Source organism: Erpetoichthys calabaricus, chromosome 18 (genome assembly GCF_900747795.2).
Source record: "Erpetoichthys calabaricus chromosome 18, fErpCal1.3, whole genome shotgun sequence".
Taxonomy (NCBI): domain Eukaryota; kingdom Metazoa; phylum Chordata; class Cladistia; order Polypteriformes; family Polypteridae; genus Erpetoichthys; species Erpetoichthys calabaricus.
This window is the reverse complement of record NC_041411.2, coordinates 57277846-57291954: the sequence shown is the minus strand read 5'-3', so window position 1 is coordinate 57291954 and position 14109 is coordinate 57277846. Positions and strand designations below refer to the sequence as shown.

The window sequence follows — 14109 nt, the reverse complement described above, 5'->3', positions numbered from 1 at the left end:
TCAACATAACCTTTCAGCAAGTGAAACCCAAGGGATTTTAGCAAACATGAAGGAAAAGAAGATGCAGAAATATCTAAGGAGTGAACACAAGACAAAATGGTCTAAAGACTAGACAGAGTGTTAGAGTGAACAGCAGAGTGAAGATACAGGTTGGGACAAGTTGAAGAAAAGGCTGGATGTTGCATAACCAAACTGAAGAAGAGTTAGCAGAGTGCTGAAAGCAGCCATGTCATACTTGAGACTTGATGCATCACTAACGGTTACTCACGGCTTTCTCTCCAGTCTTTCCAGTCAGTATGGCTCTCGCCTTAGCTTTAGTTAGAGAGAAGGACTTGAGGTATGAGTCGTACAAGTGCTTGGCCAAAGCCCTGAGGTCTGCACACTCTGGATTCATCTGCTCAATATCACTGGAGATCTCCGCTAACAGCTTCTCTTTCTCAGCTTGAGGCATTCGACCAAATCGAATAGCTGGTGAAGAGGAAGATACATGTCACTTCAGCACTGCCCAAACCACCAAAGTGGCTAATTCAAAGCTTCTTCCATAGGTACTTACTACATCCATTGCAACAGATGTTCTATGGTCAATTCCTGGATATTAACCCTTACAAGTTTTGACTAGACCTGGGTTGATGATGTACCTGCAATCTTCAGTGCATTCAAACTTAAAATATCTTACCATTATGTGACATGCCGACCATGAGACATTTCTGGAACCTGCAGTACTGACACTTGTTGCGACTCTTCTTGTGAATGCGACAGTGCAGATCACACCTGTCATAAACCAACTTCAAGCGGATTGTTCGGCGGAAGAAACCCTGTGAGGAAAACAGCAGAAACCATCTGGGGTCTGTGAAACTGGCTATTTGTTGTTAAGCCAGAAGGAGACTCTGGAAATTGGAAAAAAAAACTGGCAGGTGACTGGGAGTTGAATTGAAAAGCTCCCCGTGAACCACTGTGAACTGTTTAGTGGAGTCTGCACAGATGGAGACCCCTGTACTTATCTATACTGGGTAACTGAAGTGTGTGAAGACAAATGCAACAGAAAGACCTTCAACATGAAGAGTGCTGGTTTCTTTTGTAGATATTCATGGTTAATAACCAATAATGCTATATACTGTATAAGTGAAATTTAATTTTATCTTTTTTTTTTTTCTAAGTCCCTGTTATTGGAAATGACCTAACAGACAATGACTTCATTCCAGCGCTTGAAGCTGATCAAACTATTCATGTCTATTGCATCAGCCCACAAAGTCCGCTGCACTACGAAACCGCACAAGTACAGTAGGTGTCAGACTGGCAGCGTTGACTAGGCTACCAATCTGCCGACTGCCTTCTGGTCTGAGACCATTTCCTTCCTAAATTTTATACAGACAGAAAAGTCAGCAGCTCATTGTGACAGCCCCTTGAACAAATGACCTGCACTAGCAATCCCAGCACTCCCAGTCTCAGCCGCTACCAGTTGTCTCAGAAATTCAGAAAGATGGAGGATGTGGTTAGAGGTGACAGACAGCACATGAAGTTCACGGTGCTCATTCCGTTCATAGCGTAGGAAGTGCAGTTTACGGAAAGGAACACAACAAAAGGGTGCAAAATCACCCCTTGCAAAAATTTCATTAGTGACTTTTTTAACTCATGCAAAAAAATACCCTAATGATCTCTTACGTTCAAGCTAAGCCAAAAATGACCCCTTTGGAGAGCACAATAAATTCTCACCTTGCATCCTTCACAGGCATGGACACCGTAATGGAAACCTGAGGCCTTGTCGCCACATACCCTGCACTCAATTGACAACGTGGAGCTGGTGGGATCATCGAGCAGTTTGGGGTAGAGAAATCCCTTCTCTGAGTATTGCGGTGGAGATGGGGGTTCAAGCTTTATTGTGTCTTTAGAAGAGAAAGAGAGACATACAGGGCAAGTTAGCTTTTAAAGAGTGGTCTGTCATGTCCAGCAGCCCCTCCCTCCCCACCTAAATTATAGGATGCCAGGAAGACATACGAGTCCTCGTACTGCCTTCCCTGCTGTCCCCTGGTTAGAAAATGGCTTCACACACTTTGGTAGTCCTGCACTTTGCAGTCATATTTGCAGTCCAGAGTTGTCAGTTCAATCCTCTGGGGGGGACTTCCATCATATGGTGGGCTGGAAATGCTGGCATAATCCACGGTTGTGTAGGGCTTGAGGTCAAATTGGTGGGAGTGCTCATCCAATTCTGCCAAATCCATAGGATTAAGCCCAAAGCTCACCGGCCAAATTGGCATCTGCATGTCTACCATGGCTGCACCTGGAAAAGAAAAATCAAAATAAGAAAGCAGCAGTCAGCATGGTGGTATTCAATTCTGTCTTGACTAACCAGCTGGAGCATGGCTCATTGCTCACAAGATTTTATTTGATTTGCTTCAGCATTGTGAATAGAAGGCAAAAACATATGGTATGAAGATGCAGATTGGGCACCAAGTGCACCTCTCAAACTCCAGATGATTTTGGAACCCTGACAGTGGCCACAGCCAAATGAAGCTTTCAATACTAAACGGGCACCAGCACTATTCACATTCCATCAGATAATCTGAGGCTGCTGGCAAAGTCCATGGTCAAAGAGAGGTTCAGTATTAGAGTGGCTACAGCGCCTCTGCTGTTCCATCTAACAGTTTGTGGGCACTGGCACTGCCTGATGACCTTGTGAAATTAATTACCAAACAGTAAACAAAGCAAATGTTATTTTATGGCTATTAATCTGGAATACAAGAATTACATTTTATCAATTTTTAGATTGTATTTTAGTGAACTGTTCTGAGGAGACATGCAAGTAAAAATGTCATTGTACTTTGGTATGTACACATGATAATAAACTTCTTGAGACTAAATTGGGACCCATGCTGACACAATGCAGGTCACAACAAAGCAGCAGTGTAGAGAGGAGTTTACTTCTTGCATGTGGCATGTGTCTTTGACTCAGGTGTCACTGGCAGATGCAAGTGTGGCTGAAGCACAATGCTCAAGATGGCCCTGGGCTTTCCAGACTGCCCCAGGTGATAGCACTAGCTAAGGGATGGCTGTATCATATGCAAGGCTCTCGTCACATCCAATTTCAGACTCAAGAAGCAGTGATATGAAGATTGTGCAACTTTTTCTACTGTATATGAGATTCCCTGAGAGGTCAGAATAAACGTTTGTCTTACAGGCTGTCCTACTAATGCAGAGGTCACATACGAAGAGAATGGCATGCACAAAGGGCAGGAGGATGCAGACTGGGCACAAAGCGCAGTGGTCAAAACATGAAGTATCTTAAGCTCACCGCTCCTCGGGTATATTTAAGGAAATCTGTTGTCGGTATTATTTTTGGATTTGGCACATTCTTGTTCAGGGTAGGTAGCAAGGGGCACAAATAGCATCAAAAGTGCCCAGGCTTGAGAGGAGCGCTGGCCCAATCACCTTTGACAGTTTTATTTGGAGATAAGGATCAAGTGGCGAGCAGCACTCTTATTATGTGTGCTGCCATTGTGTAACCAGGACCTTAAAAATAGGAGTGAGCCCCTCTCCACAGATGCGCCTGGGCTCCTCAAAGTGGCCAACCAGATAAGGTAGCTGTTAACCAGAGTGGGAACTGAAGCGTGTGTGATAACCACTTCACCAAATACATCTCGCCTAAAGGAGTGTAGATGAATGTGCATATGGTATTTGTGGATGAAGTGTAAACACAGGCATGTGTGTGAGGGAGCAAGTATGCATAAATGGGCTGTATGCATAAGTGAAAAGAAAAAGTGTAAGAGCAGAGGTGTGTGCATCAAGACTGAGAAATGTCTGAGTGAGACTGACAATGTGAGGGCAGTGTGCCAAGTGAAATGGAGGAGTACACAATTTGAGAGACAACACAAGCACAAAGCAATAGTGAGCAGAGTTTCAGGCTGTGACAATTATGACTAAGCAAATCCAGACTGAACATTATCTACTGAAGCGTGTGTATGAGTACCCAAACTATGACTGGAGACTTTGAATAGTGTGACATGGTGAGAAAGGTATGATATTGAGATTCAAATGTTAAGAATGTCAATGAGTGCAGTCAGGGAAAACAACCTAATGTGACCGAGTATGCAAGTGAAAATCGGCTGTTGACAAAGGTGTATGACTTGAGGGACTGAAGAGGTGTGTGGAGACTGTGGAAGAGCATGTGGAGGGAGAGTCAACTAAGGGACTATGGAGTGTTAAACGTAAGAGGCATAGAATGAGAAAGTGCAGTAAGAGTCAGGAAAGTGTGATGGAGAATTTAAATAATGAGATTAGGGAGTGTAACTGGGAGTCCAGAATGAGAATGAGTGTGTACAGAATGACACACAGGGAAGGAGTGACTGTATAGAATAAGAAGTATTACAACAAGTGTGACATGATTATGCAAGAGAAAATGTGTCTGAGGATGCATTTGTGAGACAGGGGAGCGCGACTGAGTACATAGTATGTGACACTGAGATGTGGGATAAAGTGTGAACTACATAGACTGTGTGAGTGTGTATACTGGGAGACTTTGGAATGGTATGAAACGTTAAGTGAGAGACTGAGTGCAGGAGAATTTGTACATGGTAATTGTAATGAGAGTGACTGAGTGTGCAGATTCAGAATATGAGTGTTTATTATGAGATAGAGAGGCTGTTATGTTTATAAGAATAAAGTGTCTAAGACTAGAGGGTGACAGAGTGTTTGGAGAGTGAGAGAGTGAGGAATGAATGTAGCTGAACAAGTAAAGTTTGAATGATTGTGGCTGATTGAGAGACTGGGGGATTGAAATGGATAGATAGATTGATAGTGTGATAGATAGATTGAGTGTGTTAAATGAGGTAGGAATTAATCCAAATGGAACTGTCCAGGTGCAGAGTGTGAACGTGTACAGTGTGGCTGGAAGTACTGAGGTAGACATAAGAAACAGAGGAGGGTGATTAGTGTGACAGTGTTTCTCACTTCTCACTTCGATGGGCATGTATATGAACAGAGATTCCAAGAAGTGTGATGAGTGTGAAAAGTGTGACAGAAAATGGTCAATATAAGTGTGTGCATGTGCATAGTTAGATATTCTAGACAGTTGCTAAGTATACTGTATATAAAAGGAGACATCGAGGAGTCTGATGAGTGTGTAAAGTGAGAGAGAAAGTGGTTCAAGTGAAAGTGTGCAAGTATCCACTGTGACACTGTAGAGTGTGACCAAGACAAGTGCACATAAACTGTAAGAATGCGAGGCTGAATGTGCACAGGGTGGGAGACTAAGGAGTGACTGTGAGTGTGCAGATTAGAACTGAGTGTGCACTGGGTAAGGGACTGCCAGGTGGATCTGCAACCTTTGTGACCTTTCTGTTCAGTTCTTTCAAACTGTGCATACTGTATGTGAACAAAGATATCAAGGAGTGTGAAAAGTGTTGTAGAGACTGGTTCAAGTTAGAGTGTGCAGATGCGTAGTGAGACACCATGTGAGTTTAGCTGAAATGGCTCCATGTAAACTGAGACAATGAGGAATGTGATTAAGAATGTCAAGCTGAGTGTGTGCAGGGTGAGAGACAGTGAGGAGTGTGACTGAAAGTGTGCAAGACCCACAGTGCTCATTGTGCTACTGTACTTCCTGGACGTGTGCAGCTTTTCAAGGCCCCTAACAGCTTTGGAGGAGCGCCACCAGATTTCAGAGAGGAAGTGTTTACACGCTGAGCTTGTTACAGGGAGGAAGGAAAGCTTTTCAAAAATCACTTTTCTGGAAAGAGTCATTTCAGCTTATGACAATGCACATGTTTTCATCTTGACCTACCTGAAGAAGCATCATTTAAGTTTTTTAAAGTGCAAAGTACTGCGAGGAATGCAAAGAGAGGTGAGCTAATCATGATGATTCACACTTGTAAAGAGGTGATGTATAGTAAAAACTGCAAATGAACTGCAGAAACTGCAGGTTATATAGTTCCATTCTTATCACTAGGCAGTCATATGGAGTTGCAGCATGTACAAAAGACAATGACAAGGACAGAAACAATAAACATTCACTATGAGGGACCCAATGGAGACGAACTGAGTAATAGAAGAAATGGCCAGAAAAGTCAAAGAGATGGAGCAGTCAGGCCCACCAGCTGCACACAAGGGGGAGCCACATGTCATGCTATCGAACAATTATTCCAAAAGACATCAGAGACCACCTTTTGCTCCTCAGACCATGATATTCAAAAGATGAAGTTTAAAGACAGTAAAACAAGTATGTTAGCTTTCATTTGTATAGCACCTTTCTAGATGTAAGTGGGTTTGATAATGCATGGATGAATGGATGGCACATATTCTTGAAAAAAACACCACATGCAATGCTTTTTACACGTACAGAGTGCCAACCCCAGGCATGTCACACTGGTCGGTGCATAGTCTAAAGTGCTTTTAAATCTCACTCAGGGTGACATCCATCCCTACTTTTACTTCATAACATGAGGATGATGACACATCAAGGTTAAGGTTAAGGGTGACATGGCTTGTACCTGACATGCAGTTCCACTGTACAGCAGATAAATGAGAGCTCAATCAAGATGGACCTAGACTAATACAAAAGAACCACAAGGTTTTATAGAAAGTTCCTCCTGCCATATTGAATGTCATGGGGTACTGAACAAACCTTTGGGTTGAAATGCCACAGGCCGAGCTAGAAAATCTGGGAAATTTAGTGAATTCTGAATTCTTGCTTAGGAAGTGCCTCAAGTGAGGTAAGGAGTGTAGTCAGCGTAAGGTGCCCAACCACATCTACCACTCCATGTGGTGGCTAGAGACAGTCCATAAAGCAGAATGAAGTAGGCTTAGGGCACCCTGGACTTCAAAGAAAGTGAGACGATTGGGAAGAGTTCCTCCTGTAAAGGAGAAAGCCATACTAAGCACATCTTACTTGGAGAAGTGCTGCTTACAGAAGTGTAAGACAGGCTTTGAAACTCACTGTGAACAGGGAAAGCGTGGACGCAGACACTTATGAAGACACACCGGTCAGAGAGGGTGAAACAGGCCAGAAGCAGGCCAGGTTGTGACATCAGCACACTGGAACAGCCTTGACTACTAGGCCATGTCCAGCTTGGAAAGGGGCTGATACTAAAGGATTTGTTTCCTGTCATTGGTTAACTGCTGGCCTTTTTTCTGTTTTTTTTTTTGTCCTTGTGGTTATGACACCTCAGTGAGCTGAATCAGTAAAAACTTTTAGTAATAAAATACAAACAATACGCCTGTTTGTATTTAATTTACAAGACTAAACATGGCAGCCAATAACAAAAAGGCATAAGGCTCCTGAGCCATGGGGTTGGCTACAACTCTCTGATTGAGAATTGGGAGACATCCATCATCATCATCACCATTGTTGTCATCATCATCATTGCTGTTTTGTCCTGGTTAGCTAGTTGCCCCCTAAATGTTTCTCCTCTTTGTCTTTGTGGTCCTGGACATCCTTTCTTCCATTCTTTTTATACCCTCTGATACTACCTCTAACCATGTCTTCTTTGACCTTCCCCATGTTCTCATCCCCTCCACCTTGAACTTGGTATATCTTATCACAGCCAATGCTCTTCTGCCTTTTTACTTCAGCTCAAATAACTACAAGTGACAGAGAAAATGACCACCTGACATTTTCTGATTAAAAAAAAATCAATACAGTGGACAGTAAACCAAGTGAAATGAAAGAGATGGAGAAAAAGTAGGACTGCAAGCAAAACAACAAACAACTGAACCCTGCCATATAGCGCCTTTCATTGTGACCTCCCTACACAGCAGCTCCCTTTATCAGAATTGTAGTCCTTACCCTGTGTTTCTGTACTGTTGAGAGAACTCGACTCAGCATTCTGCCTGATATTTTCACTGTCCTTCAGAGGCCAAGAAAGCGAGAAGAACAACAAATGTTAGAAGTCCTGCCAATTCACCTTTGCAGTGTGCTTCACCTACAGCTTCCATGCATTTCTATTTTAAATCACTATTTTTTCCTCTTCTAACAATTATTTCAAGTCTCCATCCAGTTGCAAACTTCCTCTAGAGCCGGTTAATTAAAAAATAAGTAAATTCCGAAGGACATTCTGAGGGGAAAATAGTGGGCAGCCCACTAAAAATAGCAGGAGCTGCTTGTGGACAATGAGAAAAGCTCAAGACCTTTGCTCTGGCTGGCGAGCAGCAGGACGCGGTGGTGCCAAAGCGCTCATGTGGGAGCATCCGATGCTAGCAACTTACTGCTCTCATCACACTCCCATATTTCTTAACTCCTTCCTTGCCACATTCTGGGTGACAGAGGGCAGACAAAGGTAACAAGGAGGTCCAAATGCAGGGGGCTCAGCATGCATTTAACCCTTTGTACAATCTGAACATTTTTTTTTTTTTATTGGGACCATGTGCCATGTGATCTCTTTCAAATTTAGTCAGATTGGTGTTGCCCAGTTGTCTCCAATGCCCTTCTTTGACAGTCTAAGATGTCCTATATACTGTGGTGGAAATGGCTGTCTGGTTTAGCAGAGGAAGGACTGAAAAGGTGGGGGAAAAACCCATGATGGCAGTTATAAAACAGGAGTACATGCCAGTGTGGGCAGATGGAGCCAACAGCGGGTGGAAGTTCTTAATAATGTAATATTTACACATTATCTCTGACACTCCATCAATGATCAGTGATCTTATTTAGATTAGCCAAAGATATTCACTTTTTCATCACATTTGAATCAGCTATACCTACTTTTAAGTGCTGGAACAATGCTCAATGCCAATTTTATGGTAATGTCACATCATATCATCAATCTACACCCTGTTTAGTGTGGTCATTGTACTTTTTGCTTTCTTCTGACTTTTAAATGTTTGAATATATATTCTGATACTTTTCATTACAGTCTTGTTTGCACTGTGAGGGAATGCAAAATAAAATAAAGACTGATAACAAGTAATTGACTGACTAATTGAAGTCATGAGAACGGGGACAGAAATCTTTGTGCCTGTCAGCAAGTGCCCAGGATTCTAGTGGGCATAAGGAAAGCCTACAGGAGCTGCTAAAAGAGACTCAGAGTACTTAACTCTCTAACAGAGAGAGGTGCTGATGGAGGCTATGAAGTCTACAGTCTGGAGGTAGGAAGAAGAGATTGAGGAGACAGAGAAAGAGCGGGATGGAAGGTGAGAATGCAGATGGTGAAGAGCTGGAAAAGGTGAGGAAGCAGCCTGAGCAGAAAGACACAATGGCACAGTACAATTTGCTTTGGCTTTTGTGCCTGTTCCATTGGTACATTGTGTTTTCCTTTCAAATCCAATGAGTTTTGATAAGTAAAAGTATTTCTAAAATATTATGGGTTTATTTTTATAACTTTATACAAACACACACACACGTACACACACACACACACATATATATATATATTATTTTCACAATTTCTTCAGAATGCACAACACATATACAGTTCTTTTGTCATTCTTTTTTTTTCTTTTTCTGTTCTCCTCTACTCATCCCCAGGCAAGAATCATCCTCTCCTTTACCATCTCTGAATTGCCTTGGTGTGGCAAAACAGCTCCTTTCATGTTGGATCCAGGAGTATTTCCAGTGTGACAGCAATTACAACCAGGAAGCGCTTCTGTGTCAGATGCAATCTCCTTAATTGGGTGAAGTTACCTCACAGCAGCTCCCTCAGGCAGCACCCAGGTACCCCAGCAGGGCTGCCAATCAGGGCTACAGCTCCCATGTGCCCCTAAAGGTGTACAATTGAAAGCTACACCATAGGGATTTTTCCACACAGTGTATCAGAGCCGGTTATACTACCTTAGAAGGCTGGCGTCCTTCAACATCTGCAATAAGATGCTGCAGATGTTCTATCAGACGGTTGTGGCGAGCGCCCTCTTCTACGCAGTGGTGTGCTGGGGAGGCAGCATTAAGAGGAAAGACGCCTCACGCCTGGACAAACTGGTGAGGAAGGCAGGCTCTATTGTTGGCAGGGAGCTGGACAGTTTAACATCTGTGGCAGAGCGAAGGGCGCTCAGCAGGCTCCTATCAATTATGGAGAATCCACTGCATCCACTTAATATTATCATCTCCAGACAGAAGAGCAGCTTCAGCGACAGACTGCTGTCACTGTCCTGCTCCACTGACAGACTGAGGAGATCGTTCCTCCCCCAAACTATGCGACTCTTTAATTCCACCCGGGGGGGGTAAACGTTAACATTTAACATTATACATAGTTATTGTCTGTTTTTCACCTGCATTATTATCATTCTTTAATTTAATATTATTTATTGTATCAGTATGCTGCTGCTGAAGAATGTGAATTTCCCATTGGGATTAATAAAGTATCTATCTATCTATCTATCTATCTATCTATCTATCTATCTATCTATCTATCTATCTATCTATCTATCTATCTATCTATCTATCTATCTATCAAGAGAATACATGACCCTGGGAGGCAGTCTCCCTCTGTCCTTCCATTATTATGACCTTCTGGCTGGGAAAGGTCCTAGCAACCAAACTGGCTGGGATGCCTGTCAATCTATGTCCCTCTATTTTAAAGGCATCCTGGCCAGGTAAGGAACTATTGATCCCAGCTGCAATGTTAGTCAACCTGTGTCATCCACCATATATATATATATATATATATATATATATATATATATATATATATATATATATAGCTTCTTGTTCCTAAGGAGGATCTTGTTCTGCATAAGCTGTTAAAACAGTCTTTCCTAAATTAGATAGCTAAGTGCCACATGTACTTTCTGGTTTTCACTCCTGTCATTCTATTAATTTCTGTCTGTGAAGGTGAGGTTGTCCAGAAACACTTATTTGTAAAGGAATGCATTTAAAAACAATCGAAGGTATGATTTGCTAAGGAAAACGAATGCTTAAGATTAAAAGAAATCAATAAGCATATCCCGATCCATTGTATAGGGATGTGGACAGTACTTTGATCTCTCTTTAAAGCTATACTTGCTTATCTGGCATTGTCCTCTGTGGTGTGGGAGAAAAAATGGAGCAGTTACTTAAATGTGACTGATTACAGATATTGTTGAATTGAAAAGGATTAAGTACAATGGTACTCGGTGGCTGAGTTTGGCATTCACTGCTGGAATAAGCGATTGGAGATGATAGATGAATGTATGGAAGGAAAGAATGATCGATTTACATTTCAAGTTAAAACTCATTTTTAGTTCAAGGTTCAAATGAGTAGTTATAATAATAAAAATAATTACGATCGCAGCTCCAAATTGCAATTAGTGAGTGGTGGATATATGCGTAAAGCTGGTGCGCGATCAATCTGTTGCCAATGCCCGAGTCGCAGTCTTGATTTGATGTTATTTGATTTATATACAGCTAAAAAGGGAACCGTCACATAAGCGCTGCTGTGATGTCGGTACCCCACCCTAAGGAGGCTGATGGCGTCTTCTTTTTTGAAAACTATACGCAGCTTTCGCTCAGCCGACTATGCCATTTTTTTCGGGTACAGAGTAAATAGTATTTACCTTCTCATTGGCTACAACACAAAATAAGCTTGACTGTTTTTTTTCTGTGGATGTTAACGTAGCGCTTAACCCATGCAGAGCAATCGTAAATATGTGGAAATTCATGAGTTACCGTACAAGAGGTTCGGTGATCTCGGTTTCGCACTGTGGAGACTGAACCTACGCACAACACCCTTTGATTAACTACAAACTGTATTATTTCTTTAGTTTGGTTTAATTTTATTACACCTTTTAGTGTAATGTTGTACCCAGTACCAGTGAATTAAAACAAACAAGAAGGTGCAGTTGTTCTTTTTCATCCACGTCTTAAATATGTGCCAGTGTACCACACATCACCAGTGCCATAAGCAAGTAAATGTAGACAAATCTGTCAACTACAGCACATCAGTTTGAGAAAGTTGTTATACAGAGAGGAACATAAGGTTGTACGTGTACGTTTAATGAATGAAAGCTACTGCTATGCGTTCAACCACAGCAAGCGCTTTGCCCAACGGGAGTCTTTTTGGGGTTCGCCCACGTAACGGTCGGCTTATTCCAGCTCGCCCACGTGGAATTATTTCTGTAAAGATTCTTAATGAATACAATTGCCGAAAGGAATAATTTTTGAATTATACTTGTTTAACTTATAATTTATTTATCGTTAGATCCTAAGATCTGCGGTGGGTTGGCACCCTGCCTGGGATTGGTTCCTGCCTTGTGCCCTGTGTTGGCTGGGATTGGCTCCAGCAGACCCCCGTGACCCTGTGTTCGGATTCAGCGGGTTGGAAAATGGATGGATGGATAGATCCTAAGATCAAGTCCTGACAATGTACTCTTTGTTTCAAGGCGTTTAACAGAGAGAATACACATACAAAAGAATCGCCTAATCATAAAACTACAGGACCTTTAAGTATATATTACTGACGACGCACAGAGATGTATCCAAGTTATTATGGGATCCTTTTGATTTTACATCAGCATATCTCAATTGTTTATGCTGATAGAAACACCTATCAGTTTATCCATCAACGGCAAAGATGCAAACTATTTTTGGCGTACATTAATACGATTTAAACTACAGATATATTTATTTTTCTGAATTAAACTTTTCGTCACCAGGTCAACAGTACGGCAAATTTCTGGAAAGTTTTTTCATTTAGGCAACGGGCAGTGAAGTTGAAAATATCTTCAAGTTCCGAGAGAAGAAGAAAACATCTAACATTGGCATTGAATTAGGAAAAGTTATTTGTGGGTGTGTGCGTGGACTGGCTTCTTGTTCAGACATTTTTGCCTTGAGTCCTGTGCCGTCAGGATAGCCTCCGGCTTCTACTGCCTTTGCTCGGATAGAAGAGTTGGCTTTAAAATATGTCAATTTTTTAAAACACCTTTCGGCATTTGGGCAAGCTAATTTATGTGCATTTGTTATTTACACGTTATCGTTTAACTGATAATGTATAATAATTATGTTTGTACTCTGAAAATATAGGTCCGTGTTTCTGAAAGCAATACTCAAGGGAATCAGTTTTGGCTCCCAAAAGGATCATCCATATAACGGTTCCAGATTTATTTAGATGCGCAGCAGGTTCCATAATCAGAAATAAATGATAAGAGAATTTGTGAAATACCAATGAACTCGTGATTCTAAAAGAACTCTCACTATGTAAACAGGGTAAGTTCAGAATGTCTTTATCTGTTCGTATCCCGCTGCTATAGCGTTGAAAAAACTGCTGTAATTTTACAGGTGTTTTCACACTAAAAATAATGTTTTGAGTGTCTCCAGTTCTGGTCCCATATGACCTATGGAAGCAAAGACCTATAAGCTAATCAATGCCAAGGTCCGTTTGGATGGTGAATGCGCAATCTCCGCCACCGCAGACATGTGCCCTGGGAGAGAATGGCCTCAACTCACCAGACGACATGACGACCATTCGGGAGGCCTGCCGCTCCATTCCTTTATGAACGCCAGGGGACTGTGCAGATACAGACACTGTCCACAGTGCGTCTTGCAGGAAGAAACGACACCGTACCTTTTGTGGAATAAAATCGTTAAAGTATGGCAACATTTTAGTGAACGTGAGTGACCTTCACGTGTTTATCGTTAAGAAAATTACTGTGAAGTACATACTATTATTTTCATGTCCAGTTTCTTGCTGTAATATCAACATTATTACTAGCAACCTTGTTGCCAGTAATTTTAAGTAAAATACACAGTGCCATTTTTTACAATATAATACCATACATTAAAGATTTTTGTTTTATCTACATATTAGGAACGTTTTCAAAACCCAAGGAACCAATTTCATAAGCAAAGACCCTTTTCCAGAATGGCATAGATTTATCTCATGCAAAGGTTCAACGATGAAAAGTATATTAAAAGAGCCATTATTTTAGGATGGATATGTGTCTTATCCACTCTTCAGCCATTGGTGTTTGAACATATAACAACTGTAATAACTGAAGTAACAGGCATAGATAGATAGATAGATAGATAGATAGATAGATAGATAGATAGATAGATAGATAGATAGATAGATAGATAGATAGATAGATAGATAGATAGATAGATAGCCCATTTACCAGTCGAATACTGCTTTGCTTTAGCTGGCTTTCATATTTTTCTATCGCTTTTGATGAAGTTAAAATGCTACTTCGGAATATCTTTATTTTTTTAGCGATTGT

The 14109-nt window shown here is 41.5% G+C and overlaps 3 protein-coding genes across 9 annotated transcripts in view; all 3 read right to left on the bottom strand.

Annotated features, from left to right (window-relative positions):
- syn2b (synapsin IIb) overlaps positions 1 to 14109 on the bottom strand; it is a 270752-nt gene that overhangs the window by 162446 nt on the left and 94197 nt on the right. The window lies entirely within an intron of this gene.
- LOC127525813 (peroxisome proliferator-activated receptor gamma-like) overlaps positions 1 to 14109 on the bottom strand; it is a 249439-nt gene that overhangs the window by 210303 nt on the left and 25027 nt on the right. The gene's annotated exons all lie outside the window — the stretch shown is intronic.
- The window catches only part of LOC114669016 (peroxisome proliferator-activated receptor gamma), a 44648-nt gene that overhangs the window by 5671 nt on the left and 24868 nt on the right, over positions 1 to 14109 (bottom strand). For 2 of the 4 annotated variants that reach the window (XM_051921490.1, XM_051921492.1), the window contains exons 2-5: positions 2051 to 2278; positions 1714 to 1883; positions 677 to 815; positions 269 to 468 (exon numbers count right to left, since the gene is read on the bottom strand). In XM_051921490.1, coding sequence (XP_051777450.1) covers positions 269 to 468; positions 677 to 815; positions 1714 to 1883; positions 2051 to 2270 — 729 coding nt within the window. In that variant the 5' untranslated portion in view covers positions 2271 to 2278. Of the gene's footprint in view, positions 1 to 268; positions 469 to 676; positions 841 to 1713; positions 1884 to 2050; positions 2279 to 14109 lie in introns of those variants that run through there. The other 2 variants (XM_051921491.1, XM_051921493.1) reach the window with 2 other exon arrangements.